Genomic DNA, 19154 nt, shown 5'->3' with positions numbered 1-19154 from the left:
ACTGCTGAATAACTTGTGAACTATGGCTATGCATTGAAGTGTGACTGATGGGCACAGTCACATTTTAACCTGAAGATATCTTTTCTTCTGGTTCAGAAATTGTAGCACTTGGCAGGGACTCAATCCAAAAATGAAATAAAAGAATTACATGAGCATCAAAGTAGAGACGTGTCTAGAAGTACTACCTAACCAAAATTTGCAACACCTGAGTTGGGTTTTAAAAGAGATCTAGTTGTACACATGGCTGCTTAGTACAATTTGAAAGGGCTGTGGTGAATGCAGCTTTAAATCAAGGGTAAACAATGAAGTGATAGTACAACTATATATAAAAATATATGCTGTGTTTCCTAGAGATCTTCAGATACTCCAGGGGTAAAAAAAAAAAAAAAAAAGAAAAGAAAAAAATCTGCCCTGTTCCAAGATCATACTCATAGGTACAGTTACTCTTTGTATGCATTTTACAGCTTTGACATGGCAGTCCCACTGGCTACATAAAATCCATGTACTGGCATCCATCACTGAGTTTAGAGCACAAACCTAGAATTATTCTTACATAAAGGGATGAGATTCCACTTTCTTTAAGACTAAAAATAGATCTGAACAAGTCTTAAATCTTGCTCGTTAACTCAAGAACAGCTTTTGGCAGTCTGCAGTGGTAAGGACCAACCCGCTTTCCTGGTAACAAGAGGCACAACTGTGGAATGGTTTTGTAATGCTCTGGATGGCTGGCACTAAAAGGAAACTTCCAGACATCCTTTTCATTTTTGCTGTGTCTTATTGATGTTCATATAGTTCAAGCAGTATGCTCGCCTGGAAGCTATCTGATGTTACTACCTGTACAACCCATCATAAACAATCAACCTCTGCTGACAACTCCATTTTCCAGGGAAGATAAAGTCAAACTCCTGCTGGTATGTGGCTTGGCAAAGCAAAAGGGATACTGTGTTACTGTAGGCAAACCCAGAATCTTTTTGTTTGGTGTTGAAAGAACTTCTTGGAACAATGAATTCCACTCTGTCAAGAAATGATTTAAGGTACTGTTGACCCTGCTTTTGAGGAGGGGATGAATTAAATTTTATCACAGTGTCATTTCAGCAGTGTTTTTCTTTTTTTGTTGTATGATTTTACTTCTGGCTACAACCATTCTGAAGGCAAGCACAGCAGTGTATTTCAGCAGAAGCAAATGAAACAAAAGGCAGAATCTCTTCCAAGCCATTGCAAGTAGAGGGACTAAACAACATACTGAGGCAAAATTATCTGGCTGTGAGTGCACACAAGGGGCTATTTAAACAACAAAAATTACTGTCATGTAATACAGTCTATGCCTTTCCAGCATTTTAGGTAGTAATGGGTAACATTACTCCAATGGTTAAAAGGTATCATATCTTAATTGGATGGCATGATAACTAGCAAGAGAAATCTTCAGTTTCTCTCAGATTTTACTGCACTAGTGTTCTGTACTTACCTTTAAAATTTTTGTACCCCGAAAAAGCAAGATGGGAAAAGTCAAACTAAAATGACTCCCCCACCTGCACTTCTAACATTCTTTATGCAGCTTTATTGGCACTTGTTCGGTTTTTTTTTTTTACCTTGCCTTGTAACTTGCACTGATGTGTACTTGATGCCTTCAATTTCCTGTTCCAAGCACAGACTATTTGTTATTTTTACAACGCCTAAAGTTAAAAGTTACCTTTGTAACTTCTGTTTATTCAGAGAGTATCACAAAGGAATTTTCTATTTATTTCTGATTATTAGAATAGGCTCTCTTGGGGTAAAGATTTTGCCTTCTGCATCCAGAGGCAATGCAGACCAGCCTTTTGCGTGTGACAAAACTTATGTACAAGGAGGTTAAGTGGCCTTCCACACAGCTAAAAGTCAGAAATTTCACAGCAGAGGTTGGGAAACAAAAAAAAATCAGAGTTCTTAGCCCCTTCCCTTCCCTCCACCCCCCCCAGTTTGTATGATTAGGTCACCTGCCTCCCTCTTCAGTAGGCTTGTACTTGTCATTCTCCTAAGAAGCAGAACAAATGCTGTGGCGCATCTGCGCTTCCTTTATTCCTCATCCATCAGTCATATTTTATGTTCCAGCACTTGACTTTCCCAAGTGCCCTTCATTTCTATATTGCATTGCACACACATACACACACTTGTCTTGTATTCCTCTCTGAAAGATTTACGGGCGCTGGTGGAAGTTCTGTGTGCTGTCAGTCCCTGCCAATAGAGATAACTCCGTAATGAGGGACAGCTGAGAGGTTAGAGGCCCACGACGACAATCCAGAAACAGCTTGCAGGTTTTAAACCATCACACGGAGGCTAAGAAAGGAGATAATGAGCAATGGGTGGGATGGGCAAGGATATTATTCAGAAAATGAAAAGGCAGGAAATATAGCATGGTTGATGTTTACGATCATCATAATTGTGAATCTACTTGGCATCATCCTTGTATCCAAATATATTGCACAATATAAGAGCCTTACAACCATCTGTTTCAAACAAACCACATTTCCTACATGATGGCACATGACGGTACTTACAGTGTAACTATACAGAACCTCCTCCCCTTCTTCCCATTCCGCCTACCAAAAAAAAAACAAATCCTGGGACCCTCAAGGCAATATTTCTGTTAATTCTTGTTTTTCATTTTTGTGTCCCAAACAAAACAATTTTGTTTTCCACATGTTAATTACCCACTCATACCGGTGCTTATATTTTGGATCACATCTTTTCCCAGATTATCCTGTTCTACTCTTGTTAGCAGTCTGCACAAAGTCCTGAACTGTGTATCCCTAGTCTTCCAGCTATAGAAAAACAGCTGAACATCTTAATCTTCCTCTCTAGGGAGAGACCACATGTGAAGTTCATGCTTGATTATGGATTATTTAGATCGCTGTTATGTGGAGCTGCATTACTATTTTTTTGTTTGTTTGTATAGTACAATAGTGTTCCTGCTATGAAGCTGCAACATCATGAATATAAATTTTGAAGGCTAGGGATAGCTGAAAAATAAAATCCCTCCTTCAGGCCTAAGACAACCATTGTTACTCCACCATTTGTTATTTACAGTTGGCTTACCAAATATAGTACACCATAAAGCTTAGAGAAATCTCTTTATTAAATTAAATGTATTGTCTGTGCCTCCCTTTTCTTTTGCTGCCATTTCTCTCTCTGGTGAATATCAGTTCACAGTGGGGCAGCAGCAGGTTGAGAGCTGTGGCCAGTCAGTGTAACATTTCAAAATACAAACTGAAAATGTGTTGTGATGTGAATGTCTACTGTTGATCCGTATGCACTAATGCAGACTGTGGCTTGCTTTCACCATTAATGGGGTGAAAGAAACCTCAGCATGCACTTGCAAGTACTTCAGGATGCAGTGAAGCTTGTAGTTGTCATGAAAGTCTGAGGTGGCAGATGAAGGAAAGGAAAGAATTGTCCTCTGAAATTTCAGAGGAGGGAAAGAGAAGGAAAAAATCAGTCCTTTCTCTTCTGTCTTCTAATTTCATAAAAAATCCACCTCAAAACAGAAAAACACAGTTTGTAAAGAAATAAAATGCTGAGTGAGCTTGAAGTATAAAAATTTAGATTAAAGGACAAGGGGGAGACATTAGCAAGTGTTTATGTTAGAATTCTAATTCCCACTGTTTTCTCACCAGAGTTGTTTATTTTGGAGTCATATCTGATGATGATTGCAGTCCTTCTATCCCCAGCTTGCTTATGCCATGTGGTACAGGGCACGGCTCCTGGAGAGCTCAGCTGAAATGGTCTCTCTTTATAGGAATATCATCCCTCTGGCTTTATTTCATACTTTGTCTCTATGAAACATTAAGTGATGCTTCACATTAGATGTCTGATGGAACAAAGGAGGTTTTAATGCATTGCAGAGGCTCACATAATGATCATTTAGTCATCTTTAGCATATTGGTCATCTCTGCCCATTCTATATATTCATGTTGGAAGGCAACAAAGTCATTTGTATAACTTTTGTGTTTAGCATCATGTTGTCATTAGTGGAAAGTTCTCCCCAAGAGACAGAACCAAACAACATATGTGTACCTTTGGCTCTTTGACATATTTCCTTGTGCCTAACAGCAACCAAGCTGATCAGGGCACTGGCAGAGGATTTAAAGGACATGCAAACTGAGGTGTCAGAGCATTCATTCATAGTTCCTTTCCACTTCATGTAGTTTTGCACATTTCAGGTCAGTTGCTTAAAACCTAGTTAATGCTGCTTACAACGGCTAAAATTGCTCCAAGAATGGGAATAACATAATTCCCACATCTTGGGAATAACAACTGCCAAGGGGGTTGCAGGCAAAGAGTCAATGCCTGTGGAAAAAAACCCTTGCATGTATATTTGTGGTATTTGTAAACTCAAGTGAGCTTGACCCTCATGCTACTTGCAGGTAGATCCTGTCAGGATCTACACCTTTCACCTTATAAATATCTGTTGTTTTACCTACAGAAATATTTTATGAACAATTTCTTTTAGAATTTTTAGACTGATAGTATCACAGCAATTATATGTGCTTCAGAGAGAATTCTTTCCTTTCATGAATACTAGATATTATATAATTAGGAGAGCATAGATACAAGTATTTTCACCAAAGGAATTCCAGATTCTCCAGTCAAAATTAATACTCGTTCCTAGATAGGCTATCCTGGATCTTGAACCTGAATTGGTGTTACTTTCCCTATTTTCAGAATTTAAGAACTTTCCCCAAAGACCAGAATTTAAGAAATTCCCCATTTCAGACATTATAGAATGAAACATTTCTTCCCTGTCACTGTCCTTAGATGCATCAATTTTTTTTTTTTTTTTATGGAACTGTGTCCAATTTACTTAAAAGGCTCCTGATTTATTGGTTTTTCTCTGCTGTGGATAATGCTTCACTCTACCAGAATTTTCTGCCTGACTCAAGGCTCTTTGGGGCCTGTGGGCAAAGTGCAGTTCCATATCCCTGAGCAGTTCTCCTTTATTCATGATGAATGGGTCCAGCATAACACACCCTCTGGTCAGCTCATTAATCACCTGGGTGAAGAAGTTGTCTTAGGACATTGTGCAGAAACCTGGGTTGCCTGCACACAGACATATTGCCCTTCCAGCAAACATAAGAATGATTAAGGTCCCCCAAGAGCACAGGGGTTTCCTCCATCTGTCTAAAGAAGGCTGCATCTGCTTCATCTCTTTGAGCAGACAGTCTGTGGCAGATACCTAATGTGACGTCTGTGTTGGCTTGTCCTCTTATCTTCAAGATCTCGACTGATTTGTCACCTGTTTCAAAGCAAAGCTCCACCTACATGTGCTGAGTATTTGCTAATCCACCTCCTTGCCTTCCTGACCTGGCCTCTGTAAGGATCTACATACTGCTGCAGCATTCAGGTCACTTGAGCTGTCCCTTCACAGCCTCACTAATGGCACTTTGAGGAATACTTATTTGAAAGAAGAATCCACTCAATGCCAGACTTGTCTAACATTTCCTATAAACGTTTTTCCATGTTGAGGAGTCTTCACAAACCTTTTCTCATCTGGTTATATAACACAAACTTACGTTTAGAAACAAAGTTGGAGAACATAACAGAATAGAAATATATCTCATTTTCCCAGCTTCTGACCTGTAGAACTAAATGACAGAAGCATGAAAACATATTAAAGACTCAATTAAACTTGTAGATATGAATTAGTATCCTTTTTGTTAAGTCTTCATTTAAATCAGAACGTGGGTTTTCATTTATTTTAGTGTTTGTATCCTCCCTTCTCCATCCTGTTTCTTCCTCCCTGATACACACACTTTTATACAGCATATAAAATTCATACACACATTTCAGGGTTTGATTGTCAGCATCAAGCACTCAGAATATCAAAGGGTCACCTTTGTCAGTAAGCAAAGGATGAGCATTTGCTTTCAAGCGCATCCATCAGGGAGTAGTCAGAAGCTGTTACTTGCTGAAGAAGCCTGATGTTTTATTCAACTGTATCCCAGTAAAAACATTTCTGGATATTAGGCCAAGGTTTTGGGTTTTTTTTAAATTTTGTTTTGCTGTTCATCTTTCAGACAGATTCTCCTGTACTACCACAGGAGAATAGAGGTTTTCACGGAATGAGAAATGTATGTGCTCATATAGCTTAATTAAGGTGCTGTATTTGCTTACAGTTTAATTATGAAGCATTTTTGAAAGTTCATGATTCTCAAGAAAATATTTTGTCAGTGATTAAGCAGATAATTCTGACCACTAATAAAGAGTGATCAACCATCTCTGGGTAAATTCCCAGAGAAATCAAAGGTAAATAAATCTGGACATATAATACAGACCTATTTCACTAACTATACACATCACATAATTTAAAGACTAAAGCACATACACTAAAATTATTATTGAAGTGCATGTTTGCTGAATGTACTCTTTTTAAAAAAATATTTTCTCCTAATCACAACAGAATACCTGCTGCCATCTTCTACTATCTGAATTCCCTTTTCTAATTGACTAATGCAGTATAGGACAGAAGTCTCATTATATTCAGTGGAAGGATATCAGGATATTTGAATTAATTTCCTCTGACTTAGGAAAAAGCTGTAAAGAAATTTGGTGCTCTTGAATTGTAGGCACAGTTCTAATTGAATAATGGGGTTTAAGCATGCATCCTTTATGAACTCTGTATTCTCATCGAATGTCATTACAAGTCAGGCACCTAATTTTCTTTAACTTCTCATATGAGAGCACACATATTCCTTTTCAAGGAATTTTTAAGATACCTCAAAATGCTACTTTAACTAATATAGCCAACCTTGGAATTCAGAAACTTTTCCACGTACCCATGCAAACCTTTAGTGATGGTAACCTTCAGCTGTGGGATAATGACAAAAACCTGAGAACAATTCAGTTTTCTACCATTGCAGCTGCATTAAGGAGAGGCCATCTGCCCCACCCTCTAAATACAGCAACCTATGGCAAAACCACAATGTTGCTATTCTTGATTCCAATTAAATCATACCCAGTCTTTACATAAACAAATTATACCCAAGGTTCTCAAATCATGTTGTAATCGTTACATACAGAGCTGGACATTGTTAACATTTTACTGCAGGGAGAATGCAGAAGCATCAAATAGTGATCTGTCTAAGATCAGACAGGAAGACTGTGACAAAAGCCATATTAAAACTTGAAGCCAATGACTGACTATTCAGTTAATGTGGCAGATTTGCAATGCTAGCAATGTCTGTCTCCTAAAATGACTTGTACAGCCTTTTTCAAGAATTCAGAGGCTTGATTTATCATTCCTGATAACTGATTTGTATACACTAGATAAAATACTTTTTTTAATCTATCCTACTATTCTGCTCAGCTATTCAAGAGAGTTTTCTTAGTACCTGAGCTAGGTTGTGAGAAGTCTGGAGTTGGCTCATCCATTTATACTTTTTAGTAAGTTAATGCCAATGTCTCAACTAAAGCAAATCCTCATATCTACCAGGTCCTTTTGCTACCCCACATTTTGAAAACACTGGCAAGAAATAATTCTTGCTTTGACAAAGAAATCCAGATGTTTAAATAGATGTACCAAAAGCATAAAACAGGGATTTTATACTGCCTTGGCCTGCCTGGAGAGAAGAACAAGATCTTCACGCTTTTGTGAAGGTAATTGCAGAAGTCTGTATAATGCTCTATTGTTACCATCACTACTGTTTAGCTGAAGAGAGCTCTTTGATCTTTCAAAGGCATAATGAAACCCAACTGCTCTAAGTAAAACTGGGAAAATTCAGTATGCAACCATGATTTTTTTTTTTTTTTAAGTAAGAGGTCAGTTATTACTCAGAGTCAGAATTGTTTTGAGTTCCTTAGAGTCTGAAAGGAAGACTGCTTCTTTCTAGTGTTATACAGTAGTTCAAAGAAAAGCAAGAAGTTTGATAAAAGGACATGAAATTCAAGAGCCCATATGTATAGAGATAAGACTTGACACCATGGTCTCTTGTTCCTTACAAATTAAAGACCTATTTGTCTTTGTAAGGGCAAACTCTATAAATTCCTGCTATAATTTGACTTAGAGATAACAGGAAGAGGAGCAAATAAAGTGCATTACCACAGAAGTGCTTAGCAGCACTCAGCTCAAGAGAACATGAAAATACCTTTACCTAATTTGCAGCTTTGCCAGATATTCATTAAGATCTGATAATCAGTTGCCCCTGGAGACAAGGGCTGTCAGCAAAAGGTACCTTGCTAGTTTGGTGTACTGCAGTGCAGGACAAAAGCTCTTGTGCCATCGGCTCTGTTTAATCACAGCGAAGAGCAGAGGCAGCTGGGGAACCCAAGAGGGAGAAGCCTTGAGAGGTCCCAGGCAATGTTGAAAGGATTGACATACCAGTTGATTTTTCGCAAAGCTGATTAGCTGTGGCTGCATGTTTGCACTTCAAGTTAGAGAACCCATTTGTGGTTTTGAAGGGTGTGTAATAAAGGTGTGAGTCACCAGAGTATGGATGCTTATTCTTAGCTCCATACATTTAAAACAGAACACCGGGTTCCCAATTACACTTTGGGCAGCCTGTTCCTTAAACCAAGGATCCCAACATCAGCCAAACTGTGGTCCCTGTCTGTCTCAAGCCATGTGGCCTCCCATATGGCCCTCACAGAAAGAGACTTCCAGCCTGCCTGAAGGGTGTGAGCCTGAGGTTCCAAAGTGAGAGAACACCTTACATCTTGTCTCTGATCTAATGACAAATTCTTATTCCACTGCCCTTTATATTTCTTATTATTTTTAATTTTTTTTCACTCTAGCACCTTCTGTTCTTATTATATTGACCTTTCTGTGTTGTATTTGTTTTGAAATCAAATGCCACCATCTTTTATACTCAATTTGCCTTTTGAGTACCTGGTTGCTTCTGAATCTTGAAATATGCTTAGTGCTTTTTGATCTGTTCATTTACTGAATTTTTTCATCTCTATGAAACTGGTTTTAGCCTCTTTTGGTGTCATTCATTTACAGGGAACAAATTGTCACTGCTACTTTTGCAAATGAATGAGAAAGTTCACTGACATTTTGATACTCTCAAGAAGCAGAAAGACAGCATCCTCATGATATTTTTTTAAAATTCTCCCACAATTCTTAATATCAGGACAATATGTTTTGGAGATGATAGTGCTATTGCGGAATGCTTGTAGCTTTTTTTGCTGTTTGCAGTGGGTGCAATTTTACCTTTTTTGTTGTTCTTGAATCTCATGGCTGCCTTTTTTTTTTTTTGTTTTCTTTTAAAAAGTCAGTACCTAAGTTGAAGGTTACCCGTGGAGGATATTTTTGTTTTACCCTTTGCATGTTCTGCACCAAGATTGTTATCTTAATAAAGCATTTGACTTTTGTTTAATAGTTCAAGTATTGAATTCCTATATCCTTTACATTTTTCTTATTATTATTTCAATATAAATTTTTCTGCTAATTTGCCTGTTTGAATGCAACCAGGGTTGCTATGCTTTTTATAAACAAGGTATCTTGCAGATATGTTCTTTCTACAAAAACACAGCCTGCTATGTATTATTATATTAATAGGATTCCACAGCTGAATGAGATGGGTTTTGAGGTATTCTTTGGTTTGCTATACTAACTCTTATAAATCAAAAATGTAAGCACAATCAAATAGACATAGTATATTTTTAAATAACTCCAAAAGAACCAACGCACTAAAATGCAGGAACTTCCTATAACCTCAGTAATTCTTCATTGCTCTATTTCATCTTTTTTTATAGATTTAATGTTTTCAATCAAGATTTGGATTACTCGACGATCCTGTTAAATCCCTTCCAACTCAGTGATTCAATGATTCTTGATTTCATTTTACCCTTTATTATGAGAACATACTACAGTAGAAAAAGAGAGCTATTAAAAATGGAAGGAATAGAAACAGGAAAAAATGCAATGTTCATGAAATAGGAGTCATTAAGAAAAAAAAATCTATTAGACAATGTATGGTCATAAAATGGAAGGAGAAGGAACAGATGAAGGAGAAATAAACTGAGTGTTTGAGTCTAGAAGAACTATTTTGATATAGCAATGAAAATAGCAAATGTTTGTACTCATTTCTAATGCAGGTAGGAAAACATTAACACTCCAAAATCTATGTCCATTTGTACAGAAGAAAGGCCAATTGAAATGCAGCAATTACAGAAAACCAGCTAGGAACATCAGCCCTCCATATCTGGCCTTTTCTTCACTGGCTGTTTTTGGAATCCACTTCACTTGAAAACAAGATGCTGAGGTTATAAACAGGTTTTCAGCTGAGGACTCAGAAGTGCCTATTTTGTAAGCAAAAGCCGTATATAGGCTGGAAGTCTAGAAAAAAAACAAAGTAACAAAACCAAAGCAAAACAAAAAAAAAACCAAACCAAAAAAAAAACCAAAATCATATGGAATTATTATCTGTAAATGCAGGATGAGGAAGAATGTATGTATGTGGGAGGAGGCTCTTAAAAACAGGAACACAATGCTGGCACAAGAACAACACATCTAGTTTGGGAAACAAGATCTTTCCTACCCTCGAGAGCAGCTATTTCTTTGAACAGGAACTGTGAAGCTGTTACAGCTTTTTCTTTGCTAGATATGGTGAGAGCCAAGCAAGATAAAACTAGATTAATAAATTCACACACTCAGGAATCAGTCACTCTGAACCATATTTAGGTTTACTGTATTAACTATGGTATAGGAGCTGTACTTACCTTACTAAACCAATCACTTGCTATAGTTAACCCATTCAGTTACTTCATAAACTGTGACATCTGTAAGGGCAAGAAAGTGATTAAAAATCAAGACTGCTGGTGGCTTAGGACAGCAAATCTCAGGTTAGTGAGGAGATACAAAAGAGTGTGAATCTGCTTTAAGCACATATGGTAACAGTTTAAACACAGCCCCTGTGTGAAAGCACTGTTCCTGACAGCTGTGCACGAGGCATCATGGTGCTGTGATCTGCTAGCACAGGTCTATTTGCCTTTCTTTTTAATATTGTCCTTTTTTTTTTATTGTTTTATTTTCTTTGAAAATGGCAGTGTTTGAACCTTACTTCAAAGTCTGCCTCTTGATTTTTGATGCTATAGAATATAATTCTTATTATAATCTTCAAATTGCTTTATATAAGAATGGAAAGGAACCATCCCTTCTAGTTTCTGTAAGCACCAAGAAGATTTGGAATCACTGTAGCATCTTTCTCCCATTGTCTTCAAAATTATTTTTAATCATCTAGCTATCTAATAATCAGGTTCAGTAGTCTAGCTCTATCTCTGCCCATTGGCCTCCTCTAAATAGCTCTATAGACCATTAACTCATTGGAGTTTAATTTTGTAGAAGAATAAAGGTGTCAAAATCATTAATCTCACAGTTTGAAGAACAGTCACTACCTCAAGCAAACAAACCTACTTTTAGCCTTGACTGGCTTTTCAGCTGGCTTTTCCATTGATACGCAAATAAACTAACATCCACTGTGGCCCGTGGTGGTTCTTCTCCAGAAAGTATGTAAGGATCATGAGAAGCAGCACCATTTTGCAGTTTCTAGAGGATTTAAGGACAAGGGCCAGAGCAGGAAGTATCCAGAACCATGCAGTGATGTGAGTGATATGAGAGAGACAAGAGAGTTTGGCTTAGGGCTGAGTTATGTAGGTTATGTGGTGTATGGAAGGATCCAGAGCTTAGCATGGTGGAGACCAAAAAAACATGGCACACACATGCATTGGAAATCTGACATTTCTGGTGATGCTGGATCTCTTCATGGACCTTCTGAAATATCCTCTGGAAGAAAGCATCTTTGATGTCTTGAAATCAATTATTTGTGTGGGTGTTTGCCCTGATGATATGTGATATATTTTGTGTATGTGGAACGCGTATGTTGTGTTTTGGGGTTATTTTTTGTGAGTTAGAAAGAAGTGTGTATTTAAACTTCACTAAAATATATATAAATACTTATTATCTAATGTGCAGAGCCAGTGACATTTTTCTTTTAACACAGAGTCACCAAGTAGAGTGAAAAGTTTGCTGATTATTTGATAATACTAAAGGAGTTGGTTATTATAGTAATTGAGGGATTTTGTTGGTGATATAGGGGTAAAGAGCACGAGGAGAGCCAAGGAGGAGTGCAAGGTTGTTATTGCTTTTACTATTCCAGCATTAGCAGTTTTTTGTATGCCTTGTTTTCTCTAAATGCTTCAGAATTGCACTCTGTAACCTTAAGCAATACATTTGGTTGAATTTGTTTGTTTCTAGACTGTACTTTGGTGTTTGGATATAGTAAATTTGGGGCAATATCGTGTGCTATGAATATTCCCATGAGTAAAACCATTATTCCCTTCACTAGCTACCTACCAACTGCTTGCTTACATAGTTGGTCTCTATTTCATTAATGTGTTAGGAGACAAAAGTGGGACCACACCAACCCCAGAATATCAAGTCATTCTTGAAACCACAAATGAATAATAAGACACAACAGGCAGCTTATTTGTGCATAATTGTAGGTTGATGGTTCAGTGTATACATCCCAAGGTCAATTGACTTTGATCTTTGCAGAGATTCAGTAACTGCTCTGAAATTCAGCAGCCAGCATGTAATATTCACAAAAGGGAAAGGAGCTTGGTCTGTAGGGTGAATAGAAAACCATTTTACCCACTGAATTGCCAGGTATCCTAACCAGCAATATGACATTAGTGGGAGCTAAACTGCAATTTACAGCTGTCTTTCATAACCTAAAGCCACTTCACAAATGAGATTAAGTATGCTGTTTAAATCAGTGTTACAGAATGAGGTAGAGGAGGGGTGTTATTTAACTCTGGAGAATAGTCACGGCCTGCAATTTCAATTTTTTGGAATTTAATTACCACAGCTGTAAAAGTACATTTTCAGTACAACCTTGTTACAAATATCCATGCTAGAAAGCCACTTCTCTCTGGTGTATTCCATTTAAACACACAAAATAAGTTAGTGGTTGGTCTTAACCTTTTAAAACAAATGGGATCTCACTTCAATTATTTGGTTTTGGTCCTGATGTTTCATAAAGTTTCACATCAAGGTGAATTTAGCATGTTGAGAAAAGTGTCCCGAGTTCACTGCCCAGGCCTGGCTGTCCCTGTCCCCCTGCCCAGAGCCCAGGAGTCCAGGGCAGCCACATGGCCCTGGCCCAGACACCCCACAGCAGGGTCAGTCTCCAGCTCCTGACAGCCCTGCCCAGCCGTCTCCATTCCCAGGAGGCTCCCAGTACCCAGCACCAGGGCTGTCCTGGTCACCTGTGGGTGCCCTGCTCCTGCCTGGGGTGGTGGCACAGACCATGGCTGCCAGGCCCTGCCGCTGTCCTCCTGGGAGAGGCCATTCCCTGCACCACAGCAGTTTAGAGTCTAGCTGCAAAAGCACTTGGAAATGCCCTTAAATTCTTCCTATATCTTTGCTGAAGGAATTCCTGAGCGTGTAGAATGGATCCAACTTAATTCTTAAAATCCGGGTCAAATTTTCCTGGAGTATTACTTTTAAAATGAAGCAATGCTATCTGTTGATGTGATGTGAGGTGAACACAAATGCTGTCAATATATTCAGTCCAGAAATAAATTTTTTTTAAAAAAAGCTTGTGTAAAAATACTTAGAGCAGAGATTTCTCTTCCCTTTTCTTTGATGTTGTGCCAAAGACAGTCCATTGCTACTACCCTTGGAGATTTTGGAGGGCTCTGCCAGAGATACTGTGGAGAACAAGGCTACTTAGATTGTGGCTAATTTTGAGGGGGAAAAAACCAGAAAACAAACAGCTCTCACTTTAAAATAATTATGTATATGACAACAAGCAGAATGTCCAATCCAGGGAGCTATTGCTCCAGTCCTGAGTGCACTTTAAACTCTTCCTTCAGGGGAAATGCAGCCTTCCCCATGTCCAGGCAAATGTATTTGAATGGTTTTTGGGCCAGGACATTTGGGAGGAGCAGAAGAAAGATAGAGGCTGGAGAGTTTTTATCTGACTGTAAGTCATTAAAAGCAAACCAGATGGCTCACTTTACAGTGGTATTAAAGTAAAATGAGTAAAACTATGCCTAGGGCATAGTAAAATCTTTAATTTGTCATTCATCCTCAGCCTTAGCCAGTGATTGATGGACAATGTCAGAAGAGTATCCAGATTAGATTCTAAGGGAATCAATTTATTATAATATTAATACAGTGCAATTGCTGATACATTTACTTTTTATTGCATAGACTTAGCTCTTCACCATTTTGCTTACCTTTGGGTATTGCTCAGTTCAGCCACCAACTGAAATGAAGACCAGTGAGTAACGCTGAGTTCCAACAGAAGTAAAAAATCTGTCCTAACGTGGAGTACTTAAAAAATTTGCTGCACTAACTTTGTCTTGAGGAATGGTTATATGGTGCAGCCCAGATTACATGAGGGTTGTGTCCCAAACATTTTTTTCAATTCCATGGCTATCTGCTATGGCCCCTTTTTTTGTCTAACTTTATGCGGAGGATAATGGACATCTTTTTGCAATACAAATGAGTAAAGCTATAATATCATGTATTGGCTAGTGACAGTCCTGCTAAAAGCATATGCACTATAATTTATGCACATACTTCGTTACAGCAAACTTTCTTCGGTTGAGATGTCGGGGTAGTGAAAAATAGCTTCAACTTAAAAAGAAAATTGTATTGTTATTACCATTTATTTCATCCTCATAACCTCACAATGGTGCTAAGTTTTATATGCAAAAACCATCAACTGTAGTTTTAAGTACATCTCACCTCCAGGCCTTTCTTCCAGACTCAATTTGCACCATTTTTTTGTTGTTTGATGTTATTTGCAAATTTATTTTTTTAACTTGGTAGTAGTAGCAATTTCCCTCTTCATATAGGTCACGCAAACAAAATATTTCTTCCAAGATAAACTGACACTTAAAAAATGAAAAAAGAATATTGTCTTTGCCTGGGTAGATCTTTTCTACCAAATAAACAGTCAAGGATAGATAAACTAATCTAAAATAATAAATCTTTTTTTATATATATGTATATATTTTCCTCACTAGGGGATGTTGCAAATTTTTCATCTGTGAGAAATTCTTCTTGAGATCTGCTTGGCTTTTAATTTTTTTAATATGTATATATATTTTTTTAATTTTTTTTTTCTGAATAGAAGGGAACAAAATCCAAACTATTTTGATAATAAAGTTATTGTGCCAGCAATTAAGCAGGTGGTGTGTTACAGGTCAATCCCACAAAAACCTTATGGCGAGACTTAGCCTCCCTTACTGAAATCAAATAGATTTTGGGTCATACTTTTGGAGGCCCTTTGTGAACCAGGTTGATGAGGCCACACATGATGATGTGCTGCACATTCATTGTTGGTTTGAAGAGCCAGTATTGAGCCAGCCTGAGCTCTCTGTAGTACACATGCAGGACATGACCTCCCGCAGGTCAGACTCTCACAGTAAATAATGCACATACAGCCTGGCTAGCGGAGCATGTAGTTTGCTCTGTCATGTCTTAGGAAAGTTGTAAAACTAAAGATATTGGAAAAGATTTTATCTAAGGGAGAATATTTTCTTAAAGATAGTGATTTAGATGGAGGTCTTAAGATAGAACCATGGATGAGGATCACCTCATTTCTCACTGTTGATGACACCGAGATGTATTTTGTCTTATTATCCGGAGTCACGGTGGATCTTACGCAAGTGGGTTAATTTTGGAGGAGAAATGAACATTTAATAAACAATTGATATGACAAAACCATAAAAGTTTCCATTTTTAGTTCTTTAAGTAGTCTTGGCTAGTTAAAGAATATTATGGAAAACTATTCCCAGTGGTTCCAACACCTTTTCTATCTTGACCTTTTTTTGCTACTTTGTTCATTGAAACCAAGTTTAATTAAAAAGATGATAAAAAATGACCTTGGGAGTTCAGCCTTTACCAAGTCTCAAAACAGCACATTCCATGACTCATATGAATTAATGATAGTCTGTTACTGAGGGCTGTTTTTGTCCCGTTCTGATACAGACGAAGTTAAACAAGGCAAACAGAAGTTGAATTTTTGATGTGAAACAATCATAAAAATAGACAATTAAAAAATTATTTCCATGCCTTTTCTGTTGCAGGTTGCCTTTGAGGGGAGTTCTATTCAAATAACTAATTGAAATTACTTCCTGCAGTAGACTTCTAGTCTGACTTCTTAAAAAACTGGTCTGATAGATGTTTTTTTAGAGTCTGAACTTAAGTCTAGTAAATAATATAATTCCTCTAGGCCCCCTGGCCAAGGAAATTGGACAACTGAATGAGACTCAAGAGACTTCAATTCTATTCCAAATTTGAAGACTAGCCTTCTGGGAAACTTTGTTATCCAGAAAACAGAGCAAATGGCACTGACTGGTTTTGTGAAGGGATGTGAAAACTGTTTAGGAAAAATTCTGCACAGAACCTAATTATTGCTGTTCTTATTATCAAGAGAAAGGGCTCCGTGCAAAATTACACAGAATGCCCATTTTCTCCCTGAAGGAGAAAATTAGGAAGAGTGCTTCAGCATGTGTGCTAATGATTAACCATGCCACAGTTATGATATTTTGTATTATTGGACAGTCTTGGAATGTGTGGTGATGGAGAGTTTTGCCCTTAAAGGCAGACTTTTTGCTCGGAACATGCTTTCTCACGGGATCATTGGCATATGCACACACAGTGCAGCACTGGGCCACCAAGTGTGGTGTCTGCAGATTTCTGATTTGAGCAGAAACTTGGAGGAAGCTGAAAACATTGACCATATGGTCATGCTGTAGGCTGCCCTTCCAGCATCGTAGGGCATAGCCAGGCACAGCTGGAGTCAATGCCAAGATTCTTTAAATCTACAAATTTTTCTGTCTCCTGCATGATATCCAGCAATGCCAAGTGCTTTGCAAAACACTCAACCAGGGTTTTTTTTCTTAACTCTTATTCAGGAAAAGATAAGCAAAGAGATGGTTGAGAAAATCCAGCTCTCCTGACTCTTAAACAGGTTTTGTCTGTTTGTTCTGAAAGGAACAATTTCAAGGAATCTGCTACCTAACAGATTTTTTTCCCCATTGTCTTCATGACCTATGCTCTCACATTGGAAGCCATTTTAATGTTCCATTTTTTTAATTTTTATTTTTGCTAATGTAACAATAAAATAAGTTGCAGTTGAGTACCCTGGATTTTAAGGCCAGGGGAGTAAATAAGGCTTTTTTAAGGAATACTCATAAGGGTATGATTTAATCAGTTACCCCTTTTGAGTCACTCAACAGAATTCCAAGAGATGTGGAAATCATCTGGGGAAATAAAAGATGATGGTTCAGGCAGCGCATGCTTTGTTTGCTAATTGCCATCATTCTTTTCTTTCCCTTTCCCCCACCATGTTTCAGCTTAATCTATGGATAAGGCAACTGATCTCTTCACTTCCAGTGCTGTAATGGTCTGTTACACCTGCCTGGCTCTGGCCTTAGTTTGCCAGATCTGTGAATGCATGTATTTATCTGCTGTTTGTGTCTGTATTTGGTAGGTTGTTTTATTGTGCATTATATGATATATTACATAATGCCCATGGGACATAAGAGCCAAGCACTCAGAATTTAAACTTAAGAAATGTCTTGACTGGCCACTTTTTAATTCTATGCTTACTGCAATTCCCAAACACAGTTTTTTCACTGTAGGATATCATTGCCCTATATATTCCTAGGATTACACCTAAGTCACTAGAATTTGGATTTGATTGATGTATATTTAGCTTGGGAAAGTGGTCTGCAGCTTCAGTTTATGGTTATCCTCAGGCAACTTCTTATAATATTGCTGACCATTTCAATTCTGACATCAAGACACAACTCAATCTATTCACTGCTTCTACTGTAGTATCAGCTCATTTCCCAAAAGCAGTGTGCAGCCTTCTGGCTGAGTATTACTGACAGGAAAGCATATATCATGATATTGGTTAAAGTATCTAGAATTGTGTCCCAATTATTTATTAATTTTCCTTTCTTTTTTTTTTTTATTTCCATTTCACCACCAGCTGCATTCAGACCAGGATAAAGGAGATGGATCACTTAAATACATCCTTTCTGGAGATGGAGCAGGAGACCTCTTCATTATCAATGAAAACACTGGTGACATCCAGGCCACCAAGAGACTAGACAGGGAAGAGAAGCCTGTATACATACTCCGTGCCCAGGCTATAAACAGAAGGACTGGAAGACCAGTGGAACCAGAATCTGAGTTCATCATTAAGATCCATGATATCAATGACAATGAGCCAATGTTCACAAAGGACGTTTACAATGCCAGCATTCCCGAAATGTCAGATGTTGGTAGGTGCTAACTAATAACTGGTTTCAGTGGCTGGTCTGGCTTCTTTCCGTGGAGTTATTGAAGGTCCCAGACTTTACAGGTGTTGAATGGAGACATCTGCTGTTTCAGTCTGGACTAAAAGCACCTGAGACATTAAAAAAAAATTAAAATCCAGGAAAATAGTGGCAACAGTTTGCTGGAATCAGAAGTGTCTGCTGGGTGAAATATGCTCCCTCTGTTTACCACAAAAAAATGCAAGTTAATACCATCTGGTTTAATGTCAATTAAATTGAGTCGAGCTCTGTTATGTGATACCTGGGTTTAATACATGTTAGTAATATGGTATTTCAAAGTCAGTTGTGTCAATACCACTCCTAGATCTGTTCAGCAACCCTTATTTAGTTCAGGAAGGTAAACAAAATGGAAAAGGGGGTACAGAAGGGGTTGTGCACATTTCTGTCACTCATTCGTTCTGAGATATGCCATTAACTTCCTATGACCTCTGTTGTTCCTTCCATGCAAAAGAAAAGAGCTCTGAAGTCACTTGAAGTCCACTGAAATTTTTCTATTGATTTAAAATATATTGAGCTGTAGAAATCAATCAAGACAAGAAAAAAACCAACTTCTTTGGAAAATTATTTTAAGATGAGATTTTTTCCTGAGAAGTTGACAGGTTTTGATTCTTAGGGGGGGTCATTTTGATTTCTTTGTCAGAGAGCAATGGATGGTTAAATTCCAAGAAGCACATTTCTAATTTGAGATAATGTCCAGGGAGAGAAGCATTAATTAATCATGATCAAGAGTGAGATTAAAATAAAGCTCAAGCAATATGAAAATAAAGACTTTGGGGCATATGCTCTCCCCTCATTCATGGGACTTGTCACATGGATGA

The 19154-nt window shown here is 37.8% G+C and overlaps 1 protein-coding gene across 4 annotated transcripts in view; it reads left to right on the top strand.

Moving 5' to 3' along the window:
* Nucleotides 1–19154, top strand: part of CDH6 (cadherin 6) — a 102600-nt gene that overhangs the window by 55337 nt on the left and 28109 nt on the right. For all 4 annotated transcript variants that reach the window (XM_074545154.1, XM_074545144.1, XM_005481657.4 and 1 more), the window contains exon 3: nt 17988–18282. In XM_074545154.1, coding sequence (XP_074401255.1) covers nt 17988–18282 — 295 coding nt within the window. The remainder of the gene's footprint in view (nt 1–17987; nt 18283–19154) is intronic.

The sequence above is a fragment of the Zonotrichia albicollis genome, chromosome 1 (assembly GCF_047830755.1).
Source record: "Zonotrichia albicollis isolate bZonAlb1 chromosome 1, bZonAlb1.hap1, whole genome shotgun sequence".
Taxonomy (NCBI): Eukaryota; Metazoa; Chordata; class Aves; order Passeriformes; family Passerellidae; genus Zonotrichia; species Zonotrichia albicollis.
This window is presented reverse-complemented; position numbering and strand designations above follow the sequence as displayed.